This window comes from Symsagittifera roscoffensis, chromosome 5, assembly GCF_963678635.1.
Source record: "Symsagittifera roscoffensis chromosome 5, txSymRosc1.1, whole genome shotgun sequence".
NCBI classification, from domain to species: domain Eukaryota; kingdom Metazoa; phylum Xenacoelomorpha; order Acoela; family Convolutidae; genus Symsagittifera; species Symsagittifera roscoffensis.
In genome coordinates, this window is record NC_087066.1 from 58,384,155 (window position 1) to 58,402,328 (window position 18,174).

An 18,174-nucleotide genomic window follows, 5' to 3' on the forward strand; every position below is an offset into this window, starting at 1 on the left:
TAAACTTATTAAATAGTTTTCAAATTTGGAATGGTCGGAGAGACGCAGACGACGGCAAGCAAACGACGGGGATCGACGAATACAAATGACAAATGCGGAAAGTGCGAGCAAGCCGACAACCTCGGTGACGAGGGCAATTGGATTAATTGCGAGCAATGCCGACGTTGATTCCATGCTGTTTATGCAGATATATCGAAAGAATTTTTCTTGCTTATCAAACCAATCAGCAATTTGTTCTTCGTTTGCAATTCTTGTAAATCGAGTGCCAGAAAGAAATTGCAAGCAGACGCTCACATTGATTACGATTCTGTGGAAAACGATATCTCTTCTTCGGTCAAGGAAGCTCTAGCAAGCTCTCCGGCCAATGAACAACAACAGCGAAACTATGCAGATGCGACTGCATCTGAAGTGACTGGAACACAAGTGGCTCGAACAACTCATGACCAGAACTATGTTTCACAGAGAAATCAATACGAAATCCGCGTTGATGAAATATCCGAACTTGATGCCCCTAACGCAGCAGAACGAATTGAGAGTGACCGCCAGACCATGTCGAATGTGCTCACATACCTAGATGAGGGTCCTGAGCTCGGACATGTCGACAATATTGAACGACTCGGAAGATTTGACAAAAGCAAAAAACGGCCACGAACAGTTCTCTTAAGGTTCAAAACAGAATTTGTCCCACGAAAGATATTAGCGAAAGCGTATCTGATGAAAGATTATGACAAAAAATTCTACATTTCCCCGTCTCTTTCCCCGACTCTTTCCCCGTCTCTTTCCCCGAAAGTGACAGGAAAATAGAACAGAAAATTTTGAAAAAACGACGTGAATTTTTTCGACGTAGAAAAAGTTGACAGACAAGTTCTCAAAGTCCGCAATTTGAAATTGTATCTCGGGAAAAAAATTAGTCGAAATAGACTGACTATCACCAAGTTCACAAACTCAGGCGAGTGTACACTCAGGCGAGTGTTTTTTTAACAATGAACGCACGATCTATTGCTAAATTCAATGCAATTGATTGTTTACGGGTAGAAGCATTTGCATATAAACCTTCAGTAATCACTGTGACAGAATCATGATTGAAAGATTCCAAGCATGAATCAACTTTTTATGAAATATCGGGATACACAATTTTCCGTAGAGACAGATCACATAAGAGTGGTTGTGGTATCTTGATGTACATGAAAAATGATGTTGAAGTTATTCAGCACATTAAACCAAGTTTCAACAATTTTGAGTATCAAATAATCCACTGTCAGTTTCAACGATCAACTTACCTGGTGGTTTCATTATATCACCCCCCAGTACATGATTACGAAGAGAAAGATCTCATAAACGACATATCACAGAACATAATGGTTATTACTGAAGAAATTAGAAACAACTACATTTTAGTTATCACAGGTGATGCAAACAGACTAGATCTCTCGACTTTCACAGAAGAACTCCAGTTGACCAACATCGTCCGTGAACCAACACGAGGAGACCGCTCGCTGGATGTGTTACTCACAAAAAGACCTCGGTATTACTCGGTCGAAGTTTTTAGTTTAACCGTTCAGACTGACCACCAATCATTTTTTGCTAAACCAACACAATTGCACATTGTCCCTCCTTTCAAACGTACACACCATTTTCTTGACCGTCGCCCTCAAAACAAAGAAGCAATCCTGAAAACTAATTTGGCAGAAATTCTAGAGCAAGATCTAGACAATGTGTATACACAATTCACTGAAAATGTACTTGCAGAAATACAGAAGAATATCCCGGTTATAAAAGTGAATATGTCAGAGAGAGATCCACAGTATGTGTCTCCGCTAATAAAAACACTTCTTTAACGGCGTAACGCTATTTCAGACAACGTCGCCTCAGAGATGCTAACAACCTATCAGAACGAATAGGAACTCTAATCGCCAGAAACAGATCTAGTTAGTTGGCAGAATCGTCACGCGGCACATAAAAATGGTGGCAAAAAGTGAAAGACATTGTTAAACCTGCCAATAAAAAACCAGAGAAGGTGAGACCCGAAGAGTTGAATGAGTATTTTGCCGATTTAAACACTGACTCGAGCTATATATTTACACCAAAGAGAACTCCCATAACCAAAATCCCCCCAATTACCACTGCAGAAGTTCATCAAGCACTGAAACGGCTAAAGAAAACGGCTAGTGGACCGGATGGATTACCCCTGTGGAAAGAATATGCAGACGAACTCAGTCCTATAAAAGCAACAATTTTTAACCGATCAATCATCGAAGGAAAAGTTCCAATTCTTATGAGGTCTTCTAACATTTTACCGATTCCAAAGAAAAACAACCACAAAACGTGTGGTGACTATCGTCCAGTGTCAGTTACCCCTATTCTGGCTCGTTTGTTAGAACGAGTTATTGTGCATAAGTATTTGGCACCTGTCATAGAATCTCATCTCTCCAATTCGCAGTTTGCTTTCAGGAAAGGAAGTTCCATTGAAACATGCCTTCTACAGATACAGCACCATATAGCACATAGAATCTAGACAAAAAACGATGCAGATGTTAAAAAGGAGTGAATTAAATTGAACCAGAAGAAAAAGAGCGTTTATACCGCACAGTTTACAGTTGAAGCAGTAAAGCGAAGGGTGTGTGTCAACTAGTTGCCTCAAGGATGCATCCAGCGTTCCCGCGCTGAATCGCTAGGTCTAGCTTTTGTTTGAGAAATTTAAAAGCTAGTTTCTCACCTGTTAAGACTGTTATTCGCCTTGCAAGTTCTTTCAAGAAAATTGGCATAGACCTACCAGCGCCTTCCATGGCAACGGGTTTGAAAATTACAGTGGAAGGCAGGTCTGAATAGTGATTTCTTTTGCGGACTTCGGCCTCGGATGCTGCATTGGCACCCGGAAGAACTCCCATTCGCAGATTAGAGTTTGCTAAACGACTTATACATGTGAAATCCCATGCCAAGTTCCGTCCTCGCTGCCATGGCATTAGTGTGTGTCCATCTGGTCTGCGTCCATCTTTGCGTGGCAGCCCGATAGGTTCTAGTGTGGAACTGATGCCGAGTGATTTTATAGAATCTTTAATGATCATGTTGCCATTCGAGTGTCTGATGAACCTGTGCTTGATCTTCGGACAGACAAGTGCGTGTCTTCCATCTGTTGCTGCGACATAGCTACATTTGCACGTGTGGTGTGCGGTTACTGGGGCTCCTAGACGCAGACCAGCTGAAATACGGAACTCATCATCGGACAAAGTCAGACCCAGCGGACGAGAAGGAAGGACGTCCAGGCAAGCAGATACGTGCGGATACGTCCAGCCATGCAGATACGTGCGGACTTTTCTAGTTGACTTTTCAAAAGCGTTTGATTTGGTGAATCACAACCTATTGCTAGATAAAATTGCCAAGTTGCCTTTGCCATCAGCAGTTTTTAATTGGTTCGTTGATTTTCTCGCAGAACGACAACAACGAGTTGTTTTTGATTGACAGACAACGAATTTTCTGTGTATCAACAGAGGAATACCACAAGGAACCGTCAGTAGACCTTTGCTTTTTGCTTTTTCGTGGAAGATTTGCGAACAATAAACAGCCATGTTAGATTATCCAAGTATGCCGACGATGGCACTTTAACGGTCCCGGTGTATGATGGTCATGGGGACAGCTCACCAGAAGAAATGAACAATATCCAGACTTGGTGTCAGCAAAATTCATCGGAAATCAATTTGAGTAAAACAAAAGAAATGGTGTGCTCATTTTCGAAAAGTATTTTGAGCAACTTACCCAACGCTCTGTTGAATATCGAGCAAATTAGGTCGACCAATTTACTTGGCTATATATTTCAGTATGACTTGAAACCCAAAGCCCACTTAGAGATGATTTGGAAAGAAATAGCCCGGAAAATGTACCTGCTACGACAGCTCAGAAAGTACGGTATGCAGACAAGTGGCTTGCAATTGCTTTTTGATTCCTGGATTACAAGTCGCCTAACGTATTGTTCCACAGTCTATGGGAATGCATCAAGCACTGAAGTATCCAAAATCGACAGAGTACTGAAAAATGCTCACAGATCGAAATATTCAAAAGAAGAACTAACAGTACGCAACATAATTTAACGAAGAGACGAAGTTTTATTCCAGAAGATCGAGAAAAATGGGTCACACCTCCTACAAGGTCTGCTGCCTGCGCCACGGGAAAGTAATAATAACACTCGTCCCACTCGTGGACGAACTCCCTACATGCTGCCGAAGATTTGTACGGAATCTTTCAAAAAACTGTTTTTAAATAGGTGCTTGTTTGTCACATTTTAACTCTGGTCGTTTTGTTACGAGAGAACATTATTTTAATTAAGATTTTCTTGTCTTGTCTTGTCATTTTTTTTATCATTATCACTCCATATATAGAAAATTCCAAGGATTTTGACTGGAATACATGAAGAAGGGACTCCTGACTGTAACCTCGGTTACTATGATACGTTTGACCTTCTGATTATGGTAAAAACAAAAAGAAAAAATTTGTATCATAATAAAGCCCATTCAGTCGCGATTTGAACTACATTAGAAAATTTTGCAAAAAATCATGTGTCGAGAAAAACATTTTTAGCAAATTTTTGAAGTGTAGTCTAATTTGGAGCGAGTAACGCGATCATGAAGAGAAACGTTTTTTTTTTTAAATCTGAAAATTGGTCATTTAGGCTGAAAAGAAAAAGGATTGAAAACGACACTACAATTTAAAGCAAAAATTATTTTAAAAGTCTTACTTCGAATGTGCTCGGCACATTCTGAGCTACTTGCACAGCAACCCGCTATCCTTGTCTTAGTTGTTATCTCGGCACGTGATTATAGATGAAGAATTAAGTTTTGATTTTGTTTTGCGTTAAGCAGGCCAATGCGCTCCAAAAGGCGCAATACTGATTTTTTCCTAAGTCTGTTTGCACATTTACTGGACGTTCAATTAATACATAGTTACAGAATTTTACGGTTGGATGGATCAGATTATCCGCGTTTTAATTATTCAGATGACATGACTGTCCTTGAAGATATTTTGGCTAAAGGGGAAGTCGAAGAAGAGCTTTTGGTAGAGTTATCAGACGAGCAGAAAGTTGTTTTATTTTACAAAATTCGCCAAGAGCAGATCAAACGATGGGAAAAGCACTATAACAATGTCACAGATGAAAGCAAAGTTAACCGTTAGTTACCCGCAGATTTTAAACTTCCCATAAAAACTTAAGACAGTTATTGAAAAAGTATATATAAGAGACAAAAATTCGAGTCATATACGTATATCTTTACCTCGTTCACGTGTCAGTGAAAGAAATAGAGACCCTCATGAAGGTCTAGTGGTGTATTTTTTTAGAAAAAAAGTTTTAAAGTTTGTTGACGCTCTAAATTGATTTTTTTTTGCAATTTGGTTTTTGATTTCTTAAGTTCAAGTCATTATCGCTTGCGATTGTATTTTGACCCAGTTTTATCTAATCGGGTTAATTTTCACTGTCAATCATAAAATATTCTGAAATTCAAGAGCTCTTTATCTTGTGTTCTTCGAAAGAGTAAATCCTTTTTTCAATGTCCTTGAATTCAGTGAGACTTAATATAAACGTTGCGTAGAGGTTCTTTTAAAGCAGCTTTTTATACTTAAATTAAGTTTAGGTAAAACCGAGTTTCTCAAGGGCACTGATGGAAATGATTGGGTATGGGTCATGGGAGATGCACCTGGTGATGAGAGTTACGACCAAGTCTGGGTTAAGTACGCACTACAGTATGCCGAGCAGGAAGTAGCGAAACAACAGGGCACTGGAACCATAAATGCGTCTATAAACAATAATGTACCTGTATCGTCTGTTGAAGAGCTGAAAGGAGTTCAAAGAGTTGCTGCCGTTGCAGCTAGAATTGACGCACAGACCATTAGGTCAGTTCAATTTATAATTTGTAACAAATTTTGTTGACAATGTCTTGAATTTTCGAAATAATACTGGCATTCAGGTTAACTAATTCGAAATTGCTCTTTGAAGTGTCTCGTTTGCCTTTTGTCGGCGTTGAAAATCAAAATTTGTATGCAGATTGCTGCTGAATGCAATTGTTTGAAAGTCATACAGTGCTGATTTAAATTAACCGGACTAAATAAACAAAACTCGAATTTTCCAACGCATTTTCCTCAAATTGGGTTAAGATTAGACAAAAAATGAACAGAACAAAAGTTGCTCAGAATTTCACCAGAATTAATATGGTGCAATTTTTTCTCCAAAATTTTCAACCAAAATTTTACCCCAGAACCCAGAAATGGGTCAATTTGGCTTTTTTCAAATAATCAAAAATTACGCTGAAACTACTTTGTTAATTGATGAGAAATATGTATCGCAAGAAGCGTCCTACACAACCTAACAAAGGTTGAATCTCCAAAAGTTTGTGCAAATTGTTTAAAATTTGTTTTTAAGCAAAGATTTTGGGCTTTTTTTAGTAAAAATCACGTTTCTTGACTTTCACCCAAAAATAATTTCTCTTACACAGGTTTTTGGAGATTCAACCTTTCTCCAACTTTGTTGGGCTTTGTAAGAGGCTTCTTGTGATACACACTTCTCATCAATAAACAAAACAGTGTCAGCGTAATTTTGGATTAATTGAAAAAAGCCAAATGACCTATTTCTGGGGTAAATTTTTGGTTGAGAATTTTGGAGAAAAAATTGCACCATAATAATTCTGGTGAAATTCTAAGCAATTTTTGTTCTCACTTTTTGTCTAATCTTAAACGAACTTGAGAAAAACGCGTTTGAAATTTCAAAATTTATTCGATTCGTCCGGTTAATTTAAATCAGCACTGTATGCTTGAAGTTATTCAAAAGGCTGACGTCTCTGAAAAAGCGTAATGAGTTCGCTCTTTTGACAGTTCAAATGCAATTTTGAAAAGTCGGTGTAAACAAATTTGTTAAAAACTATAGAGTTGTTCTAGAGCACAATGTTTCCAAAATCTTGATCTTGCAAAAAACAAGAATATCCAGTTGCTGCACAAGTGAGAGTGCATGTTTCTTGTCATTGTGAAATGAATTTGAAAAATCTACTGGGAAAAAATGTTGAATGTTAAGAGTTGATGAACGAAATCTGTACGACTCTTATATAGGTCGTGATGATTTGTATTTTTTTTTATTTCAGGAAAAGTCGTAAAATTTTGTCAGGCTCAATTAGTTTTTGCAGCTTGTCTTTTGAATTTTTTAAAAGTTTTTTCCTTCGTTGAAAGGAAGGCAAACTCCTCTATCAATCAGCGAAAGTGTAAAAGTCACAAAAACATGATCGACTTCTAGTTTTGAAAGATGAATTTAATTATTGAGTTTCCCAGTGGAATGAAAATTTTGACTATTGATCCAGTTTTCTCAAATTTAGTTAATTTTATTTTAAAAAATGTTCTGGAACTTCAAAGAGCTTTAATGCCATCTATTTTTTTCTTTGAGTTTCAATAGTTGATTTTTTTTCTAAAAATCAAGTCCGTATGTTTTTCTGTTCACTTGCGTTCATTGACTCTTTTCCAACTGTCTGTTGGCTATGTTTTTTTAAATAACCTCCAAATCTCTCTCCGAATCTCGCCTCCAGTTTTGGATTTAATTAAAAAATTTTAAATTTAAAATTCTTGGATTTAATAAAATTCTCAAAGTTAAAAATTCTTAACCACGCAGTTGGGTGATATCAGGGTACTCTCAGGGGCAGCAGATCTAGCCTGTAAATGTCACTGCCGGAATGATTTCTTCAAAGAGTTAATAAAAAACATCACAAAAATTGAAATACCCAAGACTGTAGATGGGTACTGTCAGGCTACTCTCAGCGGTTGCAAGTGTTGCCCGTTATTGACTGCTAAGATCTTTTTAGCTTCAAAGTTATAAATTTCTTTGTTATTGTAAATGTTTTTTAAAATCGTTACAATGTTGAAGATTGTTACATCGATTCCCTCATTTGGCTTTGCAGTTATTTTTGGCTGGCGTTCATTAGTAATCTTTTTAGCGAATACCCATCCGCGAATTGCAACACAAACAAGGAGCTTGAAGAAACAGCGCAAGAAAAACAAAATGTCGACAAGGAATTTTTTGAAGCGCGAGCTGTAGCGAACGAAGACAGTTCTAAACCAGATTCAGGAGACTTTTCGTTGAACGCAAAGAATGTAATCACTTCGGTAGATGAACCGCAAGATTCGTCCGCAACGATTTCTTCGCTTTCCGAAAACTATCCGATTGACCAATCAGGTACAAGTGTAGAGATTTCTTCGCTGGAAGAAGCAGGTGATAGTAGACTGACCCCCACATTGGAGGACGAAAATAACCAAAATGACGCAAGAGATAACTTCAATTTTGTTGATGATGATGTTGATGAAAAGTTCCCTCTCGAAGGGGATGATAATCTTGACATGCTGGAATCGGTCAGCAATCAAAACGATTCGGATTCGAGCGAGGAGCACATGCCTTTCCCGGTAGAGCAACCAGAAACAGATGCTCAAAAAGGAACTGAAATATCAAACTTGCAAACGGCTCAGGAAAACCGCGGCTCCTCTGTTTCTCCAGATGTCGTGTCTGAATCTTTGGGCTCTGTCCAGGACAGAATGAAAGCGTTTGGATCAACCGTTGGGTCTAAATTTCAACCCAAATCTAGAAATGCTCCTGCGGTACCAGCTATTCCGGTGTACAGGCCTAAACTGTCACAAAACAACTTAACCTCGGAACCAGAGATGAAGTTTCCTGTTGTAACTGAGAACCGAGGTACAATAGCGGAATCAGTCAGACCTAACTCACAGAACCCGAATCCTAATAATGCGACTTTCGAGGCAAACTTTGGACGCTTTAACTCATATAAACCGACTCCAGTTCAACCGCCGATGTATAGACCAACATATAACGGAAATCAGCCAATGCCCTTCTACGCTCCTCAACGCACAAGTCCTTCTACTAGCGACAGGACAACTTGGTCTGCTTCTGTAAATTATCCAAATAACCCTTCACCTGTTAATCGTTCGCATTTCTCGCCGAACTCGTCACAAAATGGTTCCAACATGACGTTCGACTACAATATTTCAGGATCCGGATCTGTTTTACAACCTGGAAGTAATTTTTCCTCCTTGTCCAGGACCAGCAACGGGTCATCAGGTCAAGGTCAAATTAAAACAAACCCTTACGCACGACCACCACAGACTACCCAGAACGGCAAGCCAATTGTTCCTCCGAGAAATATGACGTCCTACCCACACTTGAACCAAAGTGGTCAGAGTCACTCCCCTGGACCTGAGACGCCGCCATTGTCATCCATAAATCTGGATGACAGTGTTTCCCAGCTCGTAAGTTAAAATTTTAGTGAAAACTAACGTTGCTGTATTTTTTGAAAATTTGTCTTATCTTCGAAGGAAATTTTTCCACAATTGTTTTTCTGCAAAACTTCCATCTTAGGGCATAAGTGTATCTTCTGAAATAAAGTAACTAGGAGAAATCCTATGAATTGAGTTTAGATTGCAAAGCAGAATGTGATGGTGCAGAAATTCCTGCGGCAGTCGATCATCAGAGACGAAGAACAGGCGAATAAACTGCAGGCCACTTGGGAGGAAAGCGGTCAGTTCATAGCACTATTCTTAAGAGAAATTGCCCTATTGTCATATTCATTTTTTAAGAGTTAAGAAGCGGTCAGAGAAATATGCGAGGAAAGCGGTCAGATCATAGCACTATTCGTAAGAAAAATTGCCCAATTGTCATTCATTTTTTAAGAGTTAAGAACAAAGTGAGGCTCTCCCCCCCCCCCCCCACACACACCTCACATAAGTATCGATTTCATGTTGTAACGAGTGGTTTTACAAGGTTGAGTATGAAGACCAAATGTTTGTCATGGTCTAATTAGTGCGTATGCCGAATTTGATAACATTCCGAGATTGTGAACAGAAAAACTACTCTAAAAAATTTGCAGGTGGGGGGGGAAGGAAAAAGCCCAAAGTGAAGACTGATATAGGTCGTGATGATTTTTTTTGTTTGTTGATGATTTTTTTTGTTTGTTTGTATGTTTTCTAATAAAGTCTGAAGTTTGTTCACCCTCGAATTTGATTTTTCGCGGTTTGACTTGTGTTGGCGATTTGTGTCCATTTCCATTTCAGCCATTTCCAATACGCTCTAATAGTAAAAGTGAAGTTTTTAAGTGTTAATGAACGAAAAATGAAATCTACCTTTTACTGGTTTAGTGACAAAGTATATTTATTCAGAAAGGATACCAGCAGAATAAAAAGAAGTCTGACTGATAGTTTTCTAAAATTGAGTTAGTTTTAATCAAAAACATTGTTATCATTTGTAGTTCAAAGAACTTTTAAAGCAGATTTTTGTTCCGATCACTGAAAATGGGAAGAAAAAATTTTTATTATTTTTTAAATTCGTGTTGTTTTTCTGTTTTTTTCGAGAAAAGGAGTGTCGAAGATGACTAATTTATTTATGTTATCCCATTTGACTAAAGTCTTGGCTTTAGTTTGATAGTATCTCATCATATCAGTGACAGAAAAAGACAAAGTTTTTTAAAAAAGAAACTTTTTTGACGTTTTTTGTTGCTGTGGACTGAAATTTCGGGTACTTTTTCAGCATCCGGCTATCGTTATTTTCGTCTGGAATTGTTTAAAAAAAGCAATGATTATCTAAGCTTTTTAGGAGTTCACGAACAGTTTTCGAACTGCTCGTTGGCTATTGTGTTTATCAGTTGTTTTCCTTCGTCTCACTACTTATCTGTTATCTAAGTAAATATTGCACATGATTGTCGAGGTAGTGTCATTGCTGTGTACGGAAAATTGATCGGCTTACAAGATTTTCAACGATTGAAAAAGTTTTTTATGTGCAAAGACGTCCCTATTTTTTTGCCAGCTCATCTGCTTAATGTGAACTTTTCCGCAAAAATATCTTCAACCACAATTTTTTTCGGGAAGTTTACTTTTTGCTAAGTAGCCTTACGCGCAAGGCTTGAAATATCTCATTAGTTTCAGATAAAATTCACTGAAATCAAATATAACTAGTCCAATCATTTTTGCGTTTGTTAATCATGCTATTGATCTTCTAATCTGTTTTTTTTCGTAAATCAACGGATATATTCTGACAATTTCTGCATTTTAATTAGCCGTTATTTTTGAAAAATACCATATGTTAGTCGAATAAATATTCTACAACTTTATTAACTCCGATTTGTTAAAGTTTATTTATTAGCGTTTTCTTTTTAATCGGCTTCAAATGTTTCGGCTGATGTTGTATCGGCAATGTCTCATATTGCGTCGTTTGAGTGAATAAGTTTCTTATATATGTGTGTGTGTGCGTGTTTTTGAGGGCAGGGTATCTAAAACTTTTTTTTGAAGTATTTAATGAAAGTTTTTTTTTCGGCTCAACAGATGTCTGCTTACGTATTGGCTCTTTGAACCCTTCCTAAATTATTGTAGCGATGCTTATTTAACATTCATTTATGCTACTTGATATGAGTTTAATTCATGACAATTTGCGACAAACATAAAAACTACGGTGGATCAAATTTTTTTTCGATGGCGGTTTTCTTTCATTTTTTTGCCCACGAATTTCTCATGCTTTTTTGTATTGTATCACAAGTGGTTCGAAGCTCTACTTCCCTTCGGTGTGAAATATTTCTGCGTGAACCATGTATCTGATTTTGGTGCTTGTTTAAGTTGCCACTCGATAATTGTTTTTAGCAGTTGATAAACGTACTTCAGAGTCTTACACTTGTGGACAAAATGACAGTCAAATTTACGTTTTTGGACAACATTTACTCATAATTTTAACGAAGTTTCTACATCGATCAACAGCAAATGATTTGAACTATCGAAAAGTTTTATTTTTGGATTTGAAGAACTTAGTAGTTTTTTTTCAGTCTGCAAGACCAGTTTTGCCATTTATAAAAAAAATTTCCAATGGTCTGAAATAATAAGAAGCAACAGAATTGAGGAAAGATGCCACACCGAATTAACCAACTTTTTTGTTGGAATTATTTACCATCGCATGATCATTGTTCTACTCCCCTTTTCAAAAAAGTATTCAATCCCATAAAAACCCATTACCATTACATAGATTGAAAACTGGAAATTTCAGATCCGCATTAAATTGGTAAGCTCTTTAAATCAAAAAATGAAAAACAAATTTTAAAGAGTTCTGACTGTTTGCTGTCGTCGATAAAAAATTGCTTAAAATTCTATGTAAATATTGTCCAAAATGTGCCTTGAAATTAGGCATTTTAGTTAACCTTTACTATTGTCCACTAGTGTATAAAGGTCGTGATGACTTTTTTCAGGCTCAAGTTTTTTCGCGGCTTAATTATGTTGTTTCTAAGTTCAGTTCATTTCCTTTGTTGAAAGTAAGGCAAACTCCACTATCAAACAGCAAAGGTCAGAAAAACATAAACGTCTTCTCGTTTCGAAAGTGGATTATTATTTTCAGATTTCTCAGCGAAATATAAAATTTAATTATTGATCCAGTTTTCTCAAATTGGGTTAATTTTATCAAAAAATAGGCAATCATAATTTGTTTTAAAAATTTATAGAGTTGTAAGGCCATCTTTTCTTTGAACTCCGAAAGTTGGCGTTTTTTCAAAGAACAATTCAGTATTTTTTTTCTGTTTTCTTGCGTTCATTAACTATTTTTCAACGGTCTGTTGGCGATGTTTGTATTTTAGTTGAACGCCGTCAATTGTGTTTGTGGACGTGTTTTTTGCTTATAGAACATCATTCCAGAAAGCATTTTGAAGTTTTTTTCCGAATTTTTTTTTGATGTAGTTGGCATTTTTTTTTTGTATTTTTAGTTGGCATTTCCTAGTTTGGACTTGCTTGCGATGGTATTGGATTTTTAAGAGTCACTTCATTTTAGTTATCTAAATTTTTTCATAGTGCTCTAATGTCTTTTTTTTTCTCGAAAACCTCAGTTTAAAAAGAAATATTGACCAATTGTTACTTTCTTCCTTTTGTCGCCAGATATAAGAAGATGTGTTTGGCTGTAGTTAATTTTGTTCGATTGATTATTCGAGTCTGTATTTAGAACGGAAAGCGAAAGAGCAAGACGAGAGGTTAAAGCAGGAGAACCAACGCTACCGGGAAATGGCGAGACGCGTGATAAACGAACAACTGTAAGACAACTCACTCTCTATGCTATTCAACCCAATTAGTCCTAACAGTGTCGTCTTATAACTGTATTCAGCACTTTCATTATTAACTGTCTTCTGTTTTGTCACTTTTTTAATTTATAAAATGGCCTAATATTGGATGCGTGCGTTTAACAGATGAAGCTACTTTTGGTTTGTAAACATAAATGAAAACTTCTTTTTTTTTCGTTTTTTTTTCAGTAAAACTGATATCAACTGAAACCAGTAATTATTATTCTAAGCTAACACGCACAAAAACCAGCAGCACAAATTTATTTCTTTTAAAATGTTTTGAAAACTATCGTGATTAGAATCCTGCTACTTGCATAGGCACCGGCTACAGTTGTTTGAAATTTGAAATAGATCAGTTGTTTGATGTCTCTGATAGCAACCATTTGAATTCCATAGCTCATCTGCTAATCGCTAGCATATGCTCCAGTTTATTTTTAATGTACTTGGTTTGATCTCAAAACTAATATCTCTTCATGTTTGCTGTTGTGTTTTGATTTTAGAACTTACCATCTCAACCCTATCTTACTGACTGGATTTGCGCTGTTATCAAGCTACTCTCAACTTTTACAATACTTACAACTGCTCTTATAACTGAATACTGATTGTCTCAACATCAGAGGATTGAGAAATTGAAATCAGACCCAACTTTCATCCCAGAACAGCTCAAAATAGCCGGCGGTGGATTCGCTCCTGTTTTTGCGTGGTTTACCCGTCCACACATTTGAACTTCTCCCGTTGAACCTCTTTGTAAATGGGAGATTTTTAACTTGGATTGCGCTAACTGAGCCGATATTTTAACTGGTAAATAATTTTCTTAACAATTTGTGTAGCTTTTAACCCCCTAATTTTCACTTGGATCTCGCCGAACTGAAACTATGTTTTTAACAGTTTGTGATTTAACTGTAGGAATCCGAGGCAGTTAGGATTAAGGTGCTTGAAAGTTTTTCAAACAATCAAAGATGGCAGAATTATTGGTAAAAAGAGTTTTTTAAGCCTTGAAACATCATTCATGTATTTATTAAGTGTAAAAGAACGAAGTGATTTTCTTTCAAATAGGTTTTGGTGGCTGTTTTGTTAGCTTTTTCTCAGGAAAAGTCTTTAAAATTGTTCTTATAACTACAGAAATGCATCATTCATATTCATGCATTTATGAATGCTATTAGATATACATGGACTTTTTGAGTTCAATTCCAGTTCATTTGCTAAAAGGAAGGTAAAATTTGCTCTCCAATTACGAATGCGAAAATGGCGCAAAAAAGTGATCGATTATATTTTTTAAGTTTCTCAGCTCAATAAAACTTTTTTACCAATTGATCCAGTTTTCTTCAATATGGTTAATTTGAAGAAAAGGATGCCAAACATGAAAAGGTCTCGAAATTCTCTAAGCTTTTTTCTTCGTAGGTTGAAAAAGGTTCAAATTTTTTCATGCATTTTTTTGGTTACACTTTTCCAATCTTCTATTGGCTATGTTTCCATTAATTATAGCTGAATTGATGGTAGATTTGAGTTTGTTTGATTCGTTTCAGTCCTGTACCTCTGAGCAGGGCCTTTCTGCTGTCCAGCGACAAGAGTGCGGCCGATGCAGCTGGACCCCAGAGCAAGCAGGAGGTGATCCAGTGGTTCCAGCGGGAAGAGCTCGATAGCAGGGCTGGCTGTGAACCACAGTCTGGTGCTATTTGCGTTTGGTTCCATGGTTAGTTCCTGAAAGTTTTTTATATGTACCTACAACTGACCGCTTTGTCTTTCAAAGGGTGGGTGATGCATCGGAAGTAACGACGAATCGTTGACGCAGGCTCAGCACATCGTAAATGCAGCGCCAACTTTGTTGACGCCAAAATTTTTTCGACAACTTCCTTTTCAAAAGAATGTAATTTGACTATTTTTTTTTTCATTTTATCCAGCATTGATGATGCTAGCCTGTAGTTTTCAGATGAGTACTTAACTAAGCTCTCAGACTTTCATACGGAAGAGCTTCATATCCTATTGTTTTGTTGTTCCGACCATTTGAAAAATGTAGAGGATCTGGAATTTTGTATTAGAGTGTGTTTTAGTTTTTTCATGCATAATCAAGTAACACAAATAATCATTGGACTTGGTTGAGTGATATATCATATTAAAGCCTTTTTAGTCGTGATTTGAACGTTTTTAAAAAGTTTTGAAAATTTATTCTCAGTGTTGAGAAAAACCAGTTTGAAGTTTTGGTCTTATTTGAAGCTAAGCATGCTTACAAAACTTTATTTATGCTTAATTTACGCCGTGAAAATTTGTTTTAGATAGAGTAAAGTTTGTTTATGAAGTTTTTTTAGCACCAATTTGGGAATTAAAAACCTCAAAATTCAAAAAGTTTGCAAAACCTTTGTGTTTTACACTTTGCATATTTTACTATGAATGTCGAATTTGCCTAAGTTTTATTTTTTCGTTTAGATTTTTTCATCACACCAACCAGAAAAAACGGCATTAATTTGAAGAAAAAAAAAACATTTTTTTGAATTTTTTAAGACCGATCGGAACATTCTGTGCTAATTGTACAGTAACCGGCTGTCCTTGTTAAAATAAGTTTTGTTCAACTCGATCACATTTTGACTGGAAGCAACGTGGAATCAACAGTGGATCCAGTCAGTAAAGATATTTAAATGTTCAATTGAGCATTTGAATTTATTTAGGTCATAGAAATTATACACAAGTCAGAGAAATTATACACAATTTATGACAAGAACATGTAGAAAAGCTGTTCAGATTGCCGACGAATGACCTTGAAAACCTTTACAAAAGTGTTTCACTTGATACTCTCTCTTTTTGATGTTGGGTCTCTTTTATATTGCAATAAATTGTTTTGCTCTGAACGGCTATTTTATTGAATTTCATCGAACTCAATTGGCATGCTGTTATTGTTTTACTTGGGATATTTTGACGTTGAAAAAGCAAGCCATTGAAAAAAAAAGTTTTTTGTAAATTAGTTTTTGTGTAGGAATCATCAACCGAAGTAAAGCCGAACAGCTATTGCGTCATCTGACAATTGGTTCTTTCCTGGTGCGAGTGAGCGAGAAGATTTTCGGCTACACTCTCTCCTACAAGTCACACGACAGGTGCAAACATTTCCTGATAGACAAACACGACGGAACCTACCAGTTCTTTGGCCTGAACATGAAACGGCACAGCTGTCTTTATGACCTGGTGAACTACCACCGGAACAAGCCCGTTTCAGCCAGTGGGAATGAACTGCTGGTGTACCCGGTGGGACAAGTGAACGGTCAGCCTCTGGACTACGCGGAGTTGTTCCAGAGGAACCTACTGCTGTCGAAACAGAACAGCGCAAACAACCACAACAGTGGAAATTCACTGTCTAGTTTACCGGTTACCAACGGAGGGAATAATATTAATAGTGCGGGTGGACCTGATAGATCGAACGCTGCAAATGGAGCGTCTTCTGCTAACACTTTCGTCTATCCTAACAGAAACTTAGCACTAGCGACCAGGTTTTAAACTGGAAATAGAACTGGATTAAAAATTTATTGATTCGTAATATGGAAATACCTTCTCTTAAAGTTTGAAGCTAAAGTAGTTTTGATATCTTTTGGAAATATTAGTTTATGTTGTATTTAATGGAAGCATGTTGATATAAAACAAATTCATTATTTTGATATATTCGTCTGTGTTCCGATCAAGGTACGGCTGATCGGTATGGCCTTGGGTCGATCGTTTAGGCGGCCCTGGCGAATCTATGTGATAGGGTTTAAAATGAAATGTAGATCAAAGTAGAGGCCTAGAATGTGAAGGCTTAACAGAGGCGAGTATTTGAAATGGTACAGTCAGTTAATGGGAGCTGGTAACCAGTTAAAGAAACTGAAAATAGGCATTGAGAGAAATGCTCTAACTTTTCGATGCGTTGAATAGAATAACCGTTTTTGTTGTATAATGGAAATTAAGTACCCTTGCGATAAGCAAGGGTATTGATATCGGGTACAAGACTTTTTTTCTTAAATAACTTCACAGGAGCTGTTTCATAATTAATTTAAATTTCTGAGCGTTCCTGGTCCACTACGCGTGGAGGTAACGAAAACGCTTGTGACGGAAAAAGTCATGGATTCGAATATGCCCAGGAACAGTTTTTTAAAACCGAAAAATATACTGTTTCAAATGAACATGCCGGTCAATCATCTGCCTGATTATCTTTTGTCGGCTTAGTTGCAACACCTTGGAATCCTTTCTTTTTTGCTGCGCGCATTTTGAGGTTGCTTCAGTGTTTGTTTTGATCCTGCAATTTGTAATTTTATTTAACAGAACTTCGTTTTTCCTTCAAAAAATTTATTTGGCTCAAATTACTTGGCCTACTTTTTATCGGCTTAGTGTTTTAGTTTTGGTCACTAAGCCGTAAAAGTTTTAAATTTGTTTGAATTGGAAAAAGTTTTAAACGTGAAGAGTTTCTGCTCAGGTGTTTTCGGCATTGTCATCGCCTGATTAATTTTGTTCCGATGATGAATTTGCATTTATTGTTTGGGGATGATTTATTTTCACAACTATCTTCTTTCATTTTGATAGATTGAGTTGTATCGCAAGTGTTACGAATTTTTGGTGAGCATAGATCGTTGGTTTTTGCTCAAAAGTTTTTTTTCGCGCGAAATTAAGTGTTGTAACCGGGTACTGGAGTTTTTCCTTGTTCTAAATTTGTAATCAATGCACCACTCTTTTATCTTTCCACGTGGCCTCCCATTTTAACGTTAATTTTACACTAGAATTGCTTTCAACTCCAGTCAATGGGTTTAACTCTAGTGTAAAGAAATCAAATGAAAAAAAATTTCTGGATTGCGTGATTTTTCACTCTGCGAAAAGTTGAACTTGACTCAAAGATTCAATAGTTATTTTTCTTTTTCAGGTTTCTGTGAAATAATACCATTTTCTATTAATCCAGTTTTATCAATTTGAGTACATTTCATTCAATCGCTTAGGGTTGTTTCAGCTCGTTCTATTTTTCAACTGTATTGGTTATAGTTCAAATTTTCGTGCTCAGATTCTGTTTACAGTTAATTTTTCTCGTAGCATTTGGTTCAGAGTTTCTGAGGATATATGTTGG

General features: G+C 36.7%; 1 protein-coding gene across 1 annotated transcript; it reads left to right on the plus strand.

Annotated features, from left to right (window-relative positions):
- LOC134846878 (uncharacterized) lies at positions 1–16,707 on the plus strand. Its single transcript, XM_063864289.1, has 8 exons — positions 1–14; positions 4,986–5,158; positions 5,619–5,877; positions 7,956–9,276; positions 9,445–9,544; positions 12,989–13,076; positions 14,630–14,796; positions 16,072–16,707. The coding sequence occupies exons 2-8, from the start codon at positions 4,993–4,995 to the stop codon at positions 16,584–16,586; spliced, it is 2,616 nt and encodes an 871-aa protein (XP_063720359.1). The 5' UTR covers positions 1–14; positions 4,986–4,992; the 3' UTR covers positions 16,587–16,707.
- Positions 16,708–18,174: the final 1,467 nt, after the last annotated feature.